This window comes from Pelophylax lessonae, assembly GCF_965119305.1.
Source record: "Pelophylax lessonae genome assembly, chromosome: 1".
NCBI classification, from domain to species: Eukaryota; Metazoa; Chordata; class Amphibia; order Anura; family Ranidae; genus Pelophylax; species Pelophylax lessonae.
The window spans coordinates 540,665,774-540,681,768 of record NC_138768.1 but is presented as its reverse complement, the minus strand read 5'-3'; the positions used below and the strand labels follow the sequence as shown (position 1 = coordinate 540,681,768).

General features: G+C 42.0%; 1 protein-coding gene across 2 annotated transcripts in view; it reads right to left on the bottom strand.

Moving 5' to 3' along the window:
* The window catches only part of SLC20A2 (solute carrier family 20 member 2), a 102,875-nt gene extending 86,887 nt beyond the window's left edge, over positions 1-15,988 (bottom strand). For both annotated transcript variants that reach the window (XM_082275110.1, XM_082275111.1), the window contains exon 1: positions 15,614-15,988. In XM_082275110.1, the coding sequence (XP_082131236.1) occupies positions 15,614-15,902 (289 nt within the window). In that variant the 5' untranslated portion in view covers positions 15,903-15,988. The remainder of the gene's footprint in view (positions 1-15,613) is intronic.
* Positions 15,989-15,995: the final 7 nt, after the last annotated feature.

Below are 15,995 nucleotides of genomic sequence, written 5' to 3'. Positions count from 1 at the left end.
ACAATTGGAAAAACATTTTGTTATCTTAATGCAGGGAATGCATTAAAGGAAAAATATGTTTTAACATCTGAACCACTTTAACTAGTGGAACCCACTGAACTAAAAAAAACATTTCTCCTTCAATGGCTTCATTATGTACCTGGGGTCTGAGGAGAGCAGGTTGGGCACCAGGGACCTAGGCACTATTAAAGAGTACAAGGCCATACTGCTGCCAAAATGTTAATCTTGTTGCCAAGAACATTGTACTGGGAACATCCTGTTCTAATTTACTTGAACAGCTGGGTATCCCCCCACTTCACATTTAGCTTTTTCCAATTTTCGAATGACAGCTTAATAGGTCTCCTTCCAGCACCCTCTGCTTACCTGCTGGCTCCTTTTCTAATCCCTGGCGTTTTCTTGCTAGATCCTCTCCCTGTAATTCCAGCATCCTCCGATTTCATTAGGGCCACAAACTTTACTTCTTCTATTTCAAGTCTCTGAAGCCTATTCTTTTGTCATTCTGGGCAATACCTACTGCACATCTATTAAACTATATCCTACAGCAGCTGTTCCAGAGGAAACTGAAAAGCAGCTAGAAGAGAAATAACTGAAGCAAAGCCTAAAGTGGCATTAAACCCCAAAATGTACCATATTGCAGCTTATCAATTATTAAGATGCGGTGGCTGCATTCGTTTTTTTTGTTTTGTTTTTTTCCCCCTCTTGTTTTCAGCTGATGATCTGGCCAGTAAAACACACCTAATGTATAGAGAGTGTTCCCAATCTGGATGTATGAGCACATGGGACAGATTTAGACAGCAGCATTGTCATTCTGGGGAGAAGGGAGTGTTAAGACGTACTAGCAGATTTAGGGATGGAAGCACTTAGGCGCTTCATTTAAATTCCCAAACAAACCCCCTTGCTTACTAGCAGATTTAAATACACTAACAAATTAAAAACAAACACCAGCTAACTCTTTATAATCATCAGTTACAGCAAAAATGTTTTTTTTCTTTTTGGGATAAAAAAAGGATTTGACATAAACAAAAGCTGATCAGTGTAATCACCCCTGCCAGTGAGGAATAGTCCCATCCCTGTAAAATGATACATCTGGAATAGGGCTTCTTTTGAAAAACTAATTTGCTGGATCACCAGAGTTCAATAGAAAAAAAAAAAAACTAAAAAGGAAAAAACAAATGCAGCAATCACATCTAAAAATTGGTAAGCTGCAATATAATAAAGGTTTGCTTTAAATTTAACACTGGGAAAAAAAAAAAAAAAACGGCCCTAATTTTATGAAATGTAATGAAAAAAAGAAAATTTTAATTGCTGTAAAAAAAAAAAAAAAAAAAAAAAAAAAAAAAAAAAGAAGAAGTGCCTTCTTGTTTAGACACTACTGTATCTTCAAACATAGTAAGTTGTCATATGAGATAATTGGTAATTTCTTAAAGAACATTGCATTGGAAGGTTTAGAAGCAATGATTACACAGAAAATTTGCAGATACCATTATAAGGACCAAAAAAAAAATCACTGGTTTGATAGTAGAATACCCAGACCTACTATTAAACAGTTATCCCTCCAGGCATGCCTTCCAGTTTACTGCTCATACAACTTCGCTGCATGTCTACAGAGAACTGTCGGCCAAAACTCCCACACAATATTATTTGTTTTCCCCAGCAGAATTTTCCACGTTGACTAGTATTCAATTTGCTACAAAAAAGGATTTAAAAAGTTTTAACACATGAAATAACCCATGTTTACGTTTCATAGTCCGCGGTTGTTAAAAAAAAAAGCTGAAAAGCATCAAAAATCATTAGAAATCCTACAACGACTAGCGTTTTCAATCTTCAATACATCAGAATCAAGGAAACATCATGCGGTTCTGTATACTCAAATTGCCATATTAAACTACTGTTAACAGGACTGTTATTTTCAGACTAAGGGCTCTTTCACACGGGCGTTCCGATCAGATCCGCCTGTCAGTTTTTTAGGCGGATCTGATCGGATGCCCCATTCAGCCCTATGGAGGGGTGACATGTCCACTGACACCTGCTGCTATCCAATCCGATCCTGTCCATGAAATCCGGACGGATGGAAACCCTATTTTCCATCCGTCCTGGGGATAGGATGAGAGCGGACAGGGGGTCCGCTCTCATCCGATTCCCCATAGAGAGCAGCGGGGGCTGTGACACCTCCCTCTCCGCATTGCAAGCGGAGACGGAGCGGTCATCCGCCGGGTCAGCGGGGATTGCAGATCGATCCCCGCTGAGCAGCACGGATCCGCCTACAGAGGCGGACCGTGTGAAAGAGCCCTTAGGCTGGCCATACATGATACAATTTTCTTACAATTTTCTTGATAATTACCTTCAACTATAGTACAAAGGCCTGCCTAATTGGATACAAGTGAAAGTGTTGTTTAGCTTTGACCTCATATTATGTGGTTTGTGGTAAATCTAACAGAAAATTGTACAAGAAAATTGAACATGTATGGCCAGCCTAACTTTAGATGAAAAAAAAGGTCTTCCAAAATTTTAGCAATTGCACACTTGTGAAAAAGTTGCTGTGCTAATTTTTGCCCTTGAAAACCCAAGTTAATCTTATTTTAAACGTGATTGTAAAGGGTAGTTCAACATACAGAAGGGTTATTATTGATATAACCTTATTGGTTGATTTTTTTAACCACTTACGGACCGCTAGATGCAGTTTTAGGTCAGTACTTTGATAGCTGCCATAACACCAGTATTCTTTTTAAATGGCGGGCGGTCAGCTTTAGCATAAAAGTGGTCCCAGCGGCAGATTCGCTGCAGGACCACTTTTATGGGCAGCGGGGGAGGTGACTCTCCCCTTCCACCGTTTCCCGGAGCCGTTGGTAGCGGGGAAAATGATCCGGTCCGATGGGAGTCCTAGGCAGGAAGTCGAGTGAGGGCCAGATGGTCCCCACTCCACTATGGCCTTTGATGACCGAAGCAACGTCATACGTCGCTTCCTCCCAATAGCCTTAAAGGGCCCATTTGTTTTCTTGCAGAAAAAAAAAAAAAACATTTCTTTTTAGTTTTTAACCACTTAAGCCCCGGAGGATTTGGCTGCTAAAGGACCAGACCCCTTTTTTCAACTTGGCACTTCGTGACTTTAACTGATAATTGCTCGGTCATGCAATGCTGTACCTAAACGAAATTTACGTCCTTTTTTTCCCACAAACAGAGCTTTCTTTTGGTGGCATTTGATCACCTCTGCGCTTTTTATTTTTTGCGATATTAATAAAAAAAGAGCGAAAATTTTGCAAAAAAATGACATTTTCAACTTTGTCTTTTAAAAAATATCCAATATACTCAATTTATGTCATTTTTTTTGGCCAAAATATATTTAGCTACATGTCTTTGACAAAAAAAAAATCAATGAGCGTATTTTTATTGGTTTGCGCAAAAGTTATAGCGTCTACAAACTATGGTGTAAATACTGAAATTTACGAAGCTTTAATTTCTGACTGCCTATCTCATTTCATGAAGTGCTAAAATGGCGGGGCAGTACAAAACCCCCCCAAACTACCACTTTTTGGAAAGTAGACATCCTAAGGAATGTTCTGAGAGGCATGTTGAGCTCATTGAATATTTTATTTTTTTGTCACAGGTGTTTGAAAAATGACTAAAAAAATTTTTTTTTTTTTTTTTACACAAAGTTGTCATTGAAATGATATATTGCTCACACATGCCATGGGTATATGTGTAATTACACCCCAAAATATATTCTGCTGCTTCTCCTGAGTACAGGGATACCACATATGTGAGACTTTTTGGGAGCGTAGCTGTGTACGGGAGCCGGAAAACAAATCACCACCATCAGAATTTCAAAGGGCGTACATTTTTCATTGCATTTTCTCACTACCTATAACGGTTTAGGAGGCCCTGAAATGTCAAGATGCCACAAAACCCCCCCAAATGACCCCATTTTGGAAAGTAGACACCCCAAGCTGTTTGCTGAGAGGCATGGTGAGTCCATGGAATATTTTATATTTTGCCACAAGTTTCGGGAAAATTACAATTTTTTTTTTTAATTTTTTTTTTTTTACACAACGTTGTCACTAAAAGATAAATTTCTCACACATGACATGGGTATATGTGGAATGACACCCCAAAATACATTCTGCCGCTTCTCCTGAGTATGGGGATGCCCCATGTGTGAGACTTTTTGGGAGCCTAGCTGTGTACAGGACCGCGAAAACCAATCAACACTCTCAGGTTTTCTAATGGCGTAAATTGTTCATGTCACCTCTGCACTACCTGTCGCAGTTTCGGAGGCCCTAAAATTCCAAGATAGCACAAAACCCCCCCAAATGACCCCATTTTGGAAAGTAGACACCCCAAGCTATTTGCTGAGAGGCATGGTGAGTCCATGGAATATTTTATATTTTGCCACAAGTTCCGGGAAATATATATATATATATATATATTTTTTTTTTTTTTTTTACACAAAGCTGTCAGTAAATGATATATTGCTCACACATGCCATGGGTATATGTGAAATGACACCCCAAAATACATTCTGCTGCTTCTCCCGAGTACAGGGATACCCCATGTGTGAGACTTTTTTGCAGTCTAGCCGAGTACAGGACCCCGAAAACCAACCTCCACTTTCAGGCTTTCCAAAGGCGTAAATTGTTGATTTCACTCCTGACTACCTATCACAGTTTCGGAGGCCCTAAAATTCCAAGATAGCACAAAACCCCCCCAAATGACCCCATTTTGGAAAGTAGACACCCCAAGCTGTTTGCTGAGAGGCATGGTGAGTCCATGGAATATTTTATATTTTGCCACAAGTTCCGGGAAATATATATATATATATATATTTTTTTTTTTTTTTTTTACACAAAGCTGTCAGTAAATGATATATTGCTCACACATGCCATGGGTATATGTGAAATGACACCCCAAAATACATTCTGCTGCTTCTCCTGAGTACAGGGATACCCCATGTGTGAGACTTTTTTGCAGTCTAGCCGAGTACAGGACCCCGAAAACCAACCTCCACTTTCAGGCTTTCCAAAGGCGTAAATTGTTGATTTCACTCCTGACTACCTATCACAGTTTCGGAGGCCCTAAAATTCCAAGATAGCACAAAACCCCCCCAAATGACCCCATTTTGGAAAGTAGACACCCCAAGCTGTTTGCTGAGAGGCATGGTGAGTCCATGGAATATTTTATATTTTGCCACAAGTTCCGGGAAATATATATATATATATATATATTTTTTTTTTTTTTTACACAAAGCTGTCAGTAAATGATATATTGCTCACACATGCCATGGGTATATGTGAAATGACACCCCAAAATACATTCTGCTGCTTCTCCTGAGTACAGGGATACCCCATGTGTGAGACTTTTTTGCAGTCTAGCCGAGTACAGGACCCCGAAAACCAACCTCCACTTTCAGGCTTTCCAAGGGCGTAAATTGTTGATTTCACTCCTGACTACCTATCACAGTTTCGGAGGCCCTAAAATTCCAAGATAGCACAAAACCCCCCCAAATGACCCCATTTTGGAAAGTAGACACCCTGAGCTATTTGCAGAGAGGCATGTTGAGTGTTTTGCAGATCTCACTTTTTGTCACAAAGTTTTGGAAATTGAAAAAAGAGGAAAAAAAATGCATTTTCCTGTTTTTTCTTCATTTTCCAAAAAAAATGAGAGCTGCAAAATACTCACCATGCCTCTCAGCAAATAGATTGGAGTGTCTACTTTGCAAAATTGGGTCATTTGGGGGGGTTTTGTGCTATCTTGGAATTTTAGGGCCTCCGAAACTGTGATAGGTAGTCAGGAGTGAAATCAACAATTTACGCCCTTGGAAAGCCTGAAAGTGGAGGTTGGTTTTCGGGGTCCTGTACTCGGCTAGACTGCAAAAAAGTCTCACACATGGGGTATCCCTGTACTCAGGAGAAGCAGCAGAATGTATTTTGGGGTGTCATTTCACATATACCCATGGCATGCGTGAGCATTATATCATTTACTGACAACTTTGTGTTAAAAAAAAAAAAAAAAATTATTTTCCCGAAACTTGTGGCAAAATATAAACTATTCCATGGACTCACCATGCTTCTCAGCCAATAGCTTGGAGTGTCTACTTTGCAAAATGGGGTCATTTGGGGGGGTTTTGTGCTATCTTGAAATTTCAGGGCCTCTGAAACTGTGACAGGTAGTCAGGGGTAAAATCAGCAATTTACGCCATTAGAAAACCTGAAGATGTGGATTGGTTTTCGGGGGCGCGTACACAGCTACGCTGCCAAAAAGTCTCACACATGGGGTATCCCTGTACTCAGGAGAAGCAGCAGAATGTATTTTGGGGTGTCATTTCACATATACACATGGCATGTGTGAGCAATATATCATTTAGTGACAACTTTCTGTAAAAAAACAACAAAAAAAAAAAGAAATAATAATTTTCCCGACACTTGTAGCAAAATATAAAATATTCCATGGACTCACCATGCCTCTCAGCAAATAGCTTTGGGTGTCTACTTTTCAAAAAGGGGTCATTTGGGGGGTGTTTGAACTGTCCCGGCATTTTATGCTCAATCTTATCCACACATCACCCACTCTTCTAACCACTTGAAAACCAAGCCTTTTCTGTGCCTTTTTGTTTACATGAAAAAATATTTTTTTTTTACTAGAAAATTACTTTGAACCCCCAAACATTATATATTTCTTTAAAGCAGAGGCCCTATAGAATAAAATGGGGGATGTTGCAAATTTTTTTGTCACACGGTATTTGCGCACAGATTTTCCAAACGCAATTTTTGCGAAAAAAATACATTTTTTTTTAATTTATTTCACAAATACACTATATAATTCCAATTTTTTTGGTAAAATTTAAAAGATGATCTTATGCCGAGTTCATAGACACCTGACATGACATGCTTTAAAAATTGCGCACGCCTGCGCAGCGGCAACAACGTACGTACATTTTTAAAAACTTTAAAAGTCTCTACAGGTTACCACTTTAGACTTACAGAGGAGGTCTACTGCAAAAATTACTGCACTCGATCTGGCGATCGCGGCGATACCTCACATGCATGCTGAAATTGCGGTTTACATATGACACACATATGACAACCACTCAAAGTCCAGCAACGTACCAGTACATTGCTGGTCCTTGTTTGGCATATAGGTTTTTTTTTTTTCATGCAGCCTGTGGGCTGAACGGAAAAAAAGAGAACCTATCAGAAATCAGCACAGGAATAATGCGTAGTATTACTCATCATTAACCGCCCAAACAACCACCCACTGAATTTAATGATGGGTATACACGACACTATCCACGTATACCAAAATAGGATTTTAACTGCAGTGCTGAAATCAGAAAATCACCACAGCTGCTATCAGCAAAGGTATCCATATATGCTGAGCGCAAACGCTGTTTGTGTCAGAATATATAAAATCAATGCGTGGTAGCCGACGAGGGACCTGCAAGAGAAACAGGTCACAAAAGAATGAAAAAACAAACAAAGTACATTAAAAAAAGTACATTAGGAAGAGTAGGACATATAAAATGACTGACACAACAAAAGTTTTTGGATTCTCATCATTAACCGCCCAAACAACCACCCACTGAATTTAATGATGGGTATACACGGCGCTATCCACGTATACCAAAATAAGATTTTAACTGCAGTGCTGAAATCAGAAAATCACCACAGCTGCTATCAGCAAAGGTATCCATATATGCTGAGCGCAAACGCTGTTTGTGTCAGAATATATAAAATCAATGCGTGGTAGCCGACAATTACCTGCAAGAGAAACAGGTCACAAAAGAATGAAAAAACAAACAAAGGACATTGAAAAAAGTATAGTAGGAAGGAGTAGAAGGACATATAAAATTACTGACACCACAACAGTTTTTGGATCCTTTTATTTTACTTTCTAACTGTTCCTTTATTTCTTGATTTGGGAGGGAGTGCGATCTTCTGCGATCTTCTCTTCCAGCTTGGGTCTCTCAAAATGTCGATGGACATCCAACATCCTTCGAGACCCTGTGTTTATGTGCCCTACACTGTGTCGTGCTGTACCCTACACTAATACTCCACTAGTGTATGGTAGCGCTCAAAACATTCCCCGATGCAGAGACCAGGATGGTCAGGACATTTGGGACAATAATAACGGGTGTCACGCCTAAATCCGCCCCCGCTACAGACACGACATCGTCTTTGGGGTCGTATTTGGGTAGGGGTACTCGGGAGGGCATAAGGAAAATGCCTCTCATGCAGCCGGCTCACTGCATCTGGAAGGGGAAGTTGGGCAGGCATGCCTCCTGGGTACAGGTAGGCAAGGATGACCGCTTCCTGGAATTCCCGGAAGGGTCCAGTTCGTCCTGACGCCTTGTATAGGACAAAGGCGTTCAGCATAGCCAATTGGAAAAGGTAAACAGACACTTTTTTGTACCAGCGTCTGGCTTTACGGGCAACTAAATACGGCGCCAAAAGCTGGTCGTTAAGGTCCACCCCTCCCATGTTAAGGTTATATTCGTGGACACAGAGGGGTTTCTCCATAACGCCAGTTGCCGTAGGGATTTGGACTGTCGTGTCTGCGTGAAGGGAGGACAGAACATAAACATCCCGTGTATCCTTCCACTTCACCGCAAGTAATTTGTCCGTTTTCAAGCAGGCTCTCGCCCCCCGACTAAGACGGGAATTAACAAGCCGTTGGGGGAAGCCCCGGCGATTAGGTCGCACGGTGCCACATGCGCCAATTTGTAAATCAAGCAGGTGACTAAATAGTGGCACGCTTGTGTAAAAATTGTCCACGTACAAATGGTACCCCTTTCCGGATAAGGGTGACACCAAGTCCCAAACAATCTTACCGCTGCTCCCTATGTAGTCTGGGCAGTTCGGGGGCTCCACAGTGCTATCTTTTCCCTCATAGACACGGAAATTAACTGTATAGCCTGTGGCCCTGTCACAGAGCTTATACAACTTGACCCCGTATCTGGCACGCTTGCTGGGGAGGTACTGTTTGATAGCAAGACGGCCAGTAAATTTAATCAGGGACTCGTCAATGCAGACAACTTGTTCGGGGGTAAACAAGGCTGCAAACCGCTGATTGAAGTGGTCTATGAGGGGCCGAATTTTGTGGAGCCGATCGTATGCAGGGTCTCCCCGAGGACGACAGATTTCATTGTCGCTGAAATGCATAAATCGCAGAATTTGCTCGTATCTCCCCCTGGACATGGAGGCAGAGTACATGCGCATATGGTGAGCTGGGCTAGTGGACCAATATAGCCGCAATTCACTTTGTTTAGTTATGCCCATGTGGAGGGAAAGGCCCAGAAAGATCTTAAATTCGGAAACCGTTATAGGATTCCAGCCGAATCGTCTGGCAAGGTGCGAATTTGGGTTGGCGGCGATAAATTGTTGAGCATATAAATTTGATTGATCCACAATAGATCTGAAAAGATCTTCCGTGAAGAACAGCTCAAAAAAGTTCAGGGGCGTAAAACCAGCTGTCTCCACGTGGATTCCAGGTTGGGCGGTGAATGGGGGAAGTACTGGCGCTGTAGAATCAGTGGGTTGCCAATTGGGATATGCCAGCGCATCAGGGAGGGCACTATGGGCTCTACGGGCCTGTCTTCGAATACGCGGTGGCTGCGGGCCACTACTTGTGCTAGCCACCGCACCAGCTTCAACTGCACTTAGGGGACTCGCCACGTCACCAGGTCTTACTGCAGTGCTGGTTGTACTAGGTCCAGGTTGTACTAGGCCGCTGGCGCTTGCCAGGTCGCCAGAAGGATGAGCGGCACTAGTACCCACACTCTGCTCCATACGAGCACCCTGCGATTCCTGCATTTCAACAACACCAGAATGGGGTCGGGTACGCCTGGGTCTAACAGGGACCCATCTGTCGTCGGAGCTGTCTGTCAGGGAGCCGCTGCTGTCATCTGGTTCGTATAATGACCCTGATTCTGCCGGTGAGGCTTCCCCATCGCTCTCACCTGACATGGACATTATACTGTAAATAGCTTCATCACTGTACGAACGTTTAGACATTTTGGTAACTAAATTTACCCGTACAGTGATGCGACTCACAGGTAATAAAAGCACCTGGTTGTCGAAGACTATTTCAAGCGCTACCAAAAAAACTGCTAATGCTAGCAGGGATCAGGCCTGACTCTGCTAACACAGCGGTTTTGTGTCTTGTGTTTTTTGTAAGTGACAGTAATCTATTGATTACTACACTTACCTGGGTGAAAGGGTTAAACGCAGGTGCTGGCCGGAATCAGTGCTGATCGTGCAAACACCGCGTTTTGGGAACCCTAAACTATGGGGGCGCTAGTATAGCTCTGATCAGATCAGATATTGATCTGTTCAAACACTATACTAGAAATGGAAGTGTAGGTGCGTGCGTGCGTGTGTGGTGATCAAGGGGTTACTTCTAAACTATGCGCCGGGGATCTGGGGGGGGGTGGCGGGGACCCTAAACCTCCTTTGGGAAAGAAACTAGCTAGCTAGAGCAACCTCAAGTCACAATGACACCAATACAAAAATACAGTAAAAACAGTATATTATGTGTGTATTAGTGCTAATGTGACAGAGGGTGTAGGGGTTAACGGGATGTGATCAGGGGGGGATCAGGGGTTTAAATCTTTATTGGAAGGGGCTGGCGGGTATCCTAAGGATAAAAGGAACGGTGGCAAGCGCTAAACCTGGTCACAAGTCACACTTATACGGGTATATAGAAAATGCTATATACTGTATACAGTGTGCGTTGTGGCAGGGGGTGTAGGGGTGATCAGGAGGGGATCAGGGGATTAAATCTTTATTGGGCGGGTGGGGGGGACCCTAAACCTGCTTGGGACACAAACTTAGTCGCCTGCGCTAATTCTGATCACAATGACACTAATACAAAAATACAAAAACACAGTATATTACGTTTGTATTAGTGCTGATGTGACAGAGGGTGTAGGGGTTAACTAGCGGTGATCAGGGGGGGATCAGGTGGGATCAGGGGCTTAAATCTTTATTAGGGGGGGGTGGCGGGTAATTCAAGTGGAAAAAGGGGGGTCGCAAGCGCTAGACCTGACCACAAATCACACTTATACGGGTATATAGCAAAATGCTATATACTGTATACGGTGTGTGTTATGGCAGGGGGTGTAGGGGTGATCAGGGGGGGGTCAGGGGCTTAAATCTTTATTGGGCGGGTGGCGGGGACCCTAAACCTTCTTGGGACAGAAACTTAGTCGCCTGCGCTAATTCTGATCACAATGACACTAATACAAAAATACAATAACACCGTATATTGCGTTTGTATTAGTGCTGATGTGACAGAGGGTGTAGGGGTTAACGGCGGTGATCAGGGGGGGTTCAGGGGGGATCAGTGGGTTAAATCTTTATTAGGGGGGGGTGGGGGGTAATTTGAGTGGAAAAGGGGGGGGTCGCAAGGGCTACACCTGTTCACAAATCACACTTATACAGGTATATAGGTATATGCTATATGCTGTATATAGTGTGTGTTGTGTCAGGTGCTGTAGGGGTTAATTGGGGGGGCGATCGGGGGTGAAATGTGCCTATCTAACTGTGTATGTACGTGCTTGGTGCTGTACTTACAATTAGATGTGCTCTCCTCTCACGCTGGATCCAAAAAGACCGTTGGGAGGGGAGGGCACATCTCCTCTAAGCCTGTGTTTACATTTCACAGGCTTAGAGGGAGATCTGATTGGGCAGGACCGATCAACAGGTCCAGACCAAAAATGATTGGCCTGGACCTGATGACTGATCGGTTCTGAACCCAATCGAGTCATCGGCGGGACCGCGGGTGCGCGCGCGCGCGCGCCAGAGCGGCGAAGGCTAGTGACGTACCGCTACGTCACTCTGCCTGGCCGGGGCTGACCGCCGCAGTATATAGTCGTGCGGCGGTCGGCAACCGGTTAAGTGTAGATTATGAAATCTGAGGTCTTTTTGACCCCAGATCTCATATAAAGGAGGACCTGTCCTGCTTATTTCTATACAAGGGATGTTTACATTCCTTATAATAGCAATAAAAATAATGAAATTTTTTTTTTTTTTTTTTTTTTTAAAAAAAAGGGACAGTGTAAAAACAAAAAGGTAAAATAAAGAAGAAAAAAAAAAAAATTTTAAGCGCCCTGTCCCTCCGGGGTTTGCACGCAGAAGCGAATGCATACGCAAGTCACGCCCACATATGTAAACAGTGTTCAAACCACTTGAGGTATCGCCGTGATCGTTAGAGCGAGAGCAATAATTCTAGCCCTGGAAACCCTCTGTAACTCAACTGGTAACCTGTAGAAATTTGTAAAGCATTGCCTATAGAGATTTTCAAGTACCAAAGTTTGTCGCCACGAGCGTGTGCAATTTTGAAGCATGACATGTTAGGTATCAATTTACTCTGCCTAACATTCTCTTTCACATTATAGAAACAAAATTGGGCTAACTTTACTGTTTTCTTATTCAATTCAAAAAAGTGTATTTTTCCATAAAAATTGTGTTCGTAAAACCGCCGCGCAAATACAGTGTAACAAAGTATTGTGACGATCTCCATTTTGATCTCTAGGGTCTCTGCTTAAAAAAAAAAAAGAAAAAAATTACCAAACATGTTATATGTATAGTATTGCACAGAGCAGCCCGAAACCTCCTATTCTGAGGTCTCCAACCAGCGTTCTCTGCTCTTCCTCTTCTGTGTGACCCCCCCATAGCAGGCTGCTTGCAATGGGTGTTTCCAAGCTGGGCTGCGTGCGTCCACAGACACGCAGTGTGGCCCTGCCCCATCACCTGCTCCCTCCCCACAAGATTTGATTGGCCGCACCAGGAGCTAATGCTTCCTGTGAAGAGAGGAACTCCGACCAGTGCCAGATCGAGATAGGGCTCAGATAAGTATATTGGGGAGGGGGAATGCGGGGTAATACAATTACAGGGACATTTTGTACCTAATGCAGGGAATGCATTAAAAAGGTAAAAATGTGTATTACAACATGTAAATAAATACCGCACCTCCATTAGGTTTAAATGATTTCATACACTGCCTGGTATGTGAGGCTAGCACATTTGCCATATCTGCATTCTTCAAACCCAACCAAACCAAAGACAAATCGGGATACAGAAAACAATGGCATGTGCAAGCTTATATTCAAAAGGCAAAGAGATATCAGGCAGATTGGCAATTTTTCACTATGGCTGGAGTTGTCTTAAGCGTGGCATACAGTATATGCTGCATTTTAAAATCTGCAAGCAGTAAAAACACTGAGCTGCCTTATTTATTGAATAGGACCATGTATATCTAAGGGAGGTGGGATGTTTAACCCACCAAACTAATCCAGAGGACAGAAAGATTCAAGCTGCTTCATGATTTGGTCAGTGACCCCCATACAATAAAGTTGACACTTTTTTACCTTTGTTTCTTAAAAGTTGTTATAAACTAGACATATGCCGGTTTTCGGTATTTCGATATATCGCGGTATTGCATAGCCACGGTATTGTTATTGTGGCATTTTTAAAATACCGAGTTTCTCTGTCAAGTCTGCCTGACTTGTGAATTGATACATTTCAGTGAGCTGGATGACTCATTCACTCACTCAGCTAACGCCTTTCAGCATTAAGTCTCCTAACTATAAACAAAAATGATTACATTTGTATCTTTTCCTTCCCTCTGCCAGGGAGAAAGGAAGTTTAACCTCTTAAAGACTGGATCTTTTTCTGACACTTGTTGCTTGCAAGTTAAAATCAGTTTTTTTTTTGCTAGAAAAGTACTTAGAACCCCCAAACATTTTATATATTTTTTTAGCAGAGACCCTACAGAATAAAATGGCGATTGTTGTAATATTTTATGTCACACTGTATTTGCGCAGCAGTCTTTCAAACGCAATGATTAGACTTTAATGAATAAAAAAAAAAAAAAAAAAAAAAAAACGTAACAGTAAAGTTATCCCAATTTTTTTTTTTTTTTGTTACACAGAGAATCGTGAGAGAATCGTGATCTTGATTCCAAGCTAAAAAATCGTGATTCTCATTTTGGCCAGAATCGTGCAGCTCTAATTATATATATATATATATATATATATATATATATATATATATATATATATATATATATATATATATATATATATATATATATATATATATATATATACACACACACGCGCATAGCAGCCCACATTACATTATATAGCCATCAAGCAGTGTCTACAAAAAATGCAGAAAGCTTGCCAGAGCAGGAACTGCAGGTTAGTCGCATGGTGCAAAAGCAGGATGGATTTCAAGGCCACTGAATTTAAAAAAAATGCTGCATGCACCTTTTTTCTGCGGAAAATGAGGGCATAGCAGCCCGTTCAAATCAATGGGCTGCTATGCCTGTGCAAATGTGGGCCGCCAACCCGCATACATGTGAACCACCAACCCGCATACATGTGAACCAGGCCTAAAGCAATAGTAAAGTCATTTATAAACAACACCTCCTTCAGGTTTAACCACTTCTTGACCACAAGGATTTGCCCTCTTAATGACCAGGCCATCGGATCGGAGCCGAGCGCCAGGACCAGTTATCACCAGTTAGGCCAGACACTGCTTGATGACCTATTTTAGGCCTGGTTCACAGAGTCTGTACTGACTGACTATATAATAATGTGCATAAGTGAACCAAAGCCCCTAAATTCAGCAATGAAATTGAAGGGAGGTGGAAATTTAATAATTTAAATTTAATAATAGAATACCGTGATAATACCGTATACCGTGGCAAAACCTTAATCAATTAATCGCAGCATGAAAATCTGATACCGTCACAAGCCTATTATAAACCATTACATCTTTGAAGCGACTGGCCTCTGGTGATGCAAAGATATGAAAACAAATCCTCCTGTGTATGTTGTACCCATTTATCTGCAGCCCTATCTTCTCTACAGACTTCTAAAACACACTGAACAAAAGGCATTTCTCAGCCTCAGCAGGCAGGGGAAAGAGGATCTGACATCACACACTGCACAGCATAGAGCAGGGAGCTGGGTGTAATCTGAGACTAAGTGGAGGGAATTGACCCCTCCCCTTCTATACTCTGTGTGTGCTGGGGAGGGGGGGTGGTAGAATCTCCCACCTATGTGGTGTCAGGATAAGTTGTCTGAAGAGTCTTATGCAGATAGCAGAGGGAAGAGAAAAGACAGAAATCACACTTGGTGCTTTGGATTGAGGTTAGTACTCTTTAGAGGGGGGATACTTATTTCAGAGGTTTTTCAACCACTTTAAAAAAGGGAATTCTAATTCTAACCAAATAAGATGGCCTATATCTGAACCTTGAGAATGCCTAGCAACCCATGAAATATAACAGGGTTTCACATGCAGCCACTATAACAGTCACTGCTATTCTTACACAACGCGTGAATAGGTTTAGCATTATAAACTTATATGTCCAGTCCTCCAAAAGCATAAGTGGCCGGTGTCTTGGCTACGGTTCCATTTTAAAACAACCAAATGCTACCGCCAAAGGGGGGGGGCCAACAGTCACTATTGTGGAACAATTCTCTTGGACTAACATGGTACAATATTGTATATCTTTAGAAAGCAGTAGTCTACAGTCATGTGATTGAAAATTCAGAAATATGGCAAACTACCAACAATTTTGTATTTACATGTAAAACAAGTATGTTACTTACCAACCATCGCGCTGACTTCCCCAGCCATCAGTAAATGCACAGAGTTATTGTAAAGGTTTACATCTATGATACCCTTTCGGATTGTTTCTCCAACCTTTGCTCCCAGCAGCACCGAACCAGTTGTTTCAAAGATTGAGGCCAATATGCAAGCTTGCCTTAATGTAACCACTCCAGAACCTACAGCTGTGCCAAATGAATTAGCCACATCATTGGCACCCACAGAAAATGCCAAGATAAAGGCTATGATAAAGCCAACAATAACCATCCACAAGTACTCATCAAGAACCATTTTGGCGGTTTGTTTTTCCTTCCGGTGACAAACGTAAAGGGAAAAAAAAAAATGGTAAACTATAGGAGATTTGAAAGAACTTGATTCCAGAGT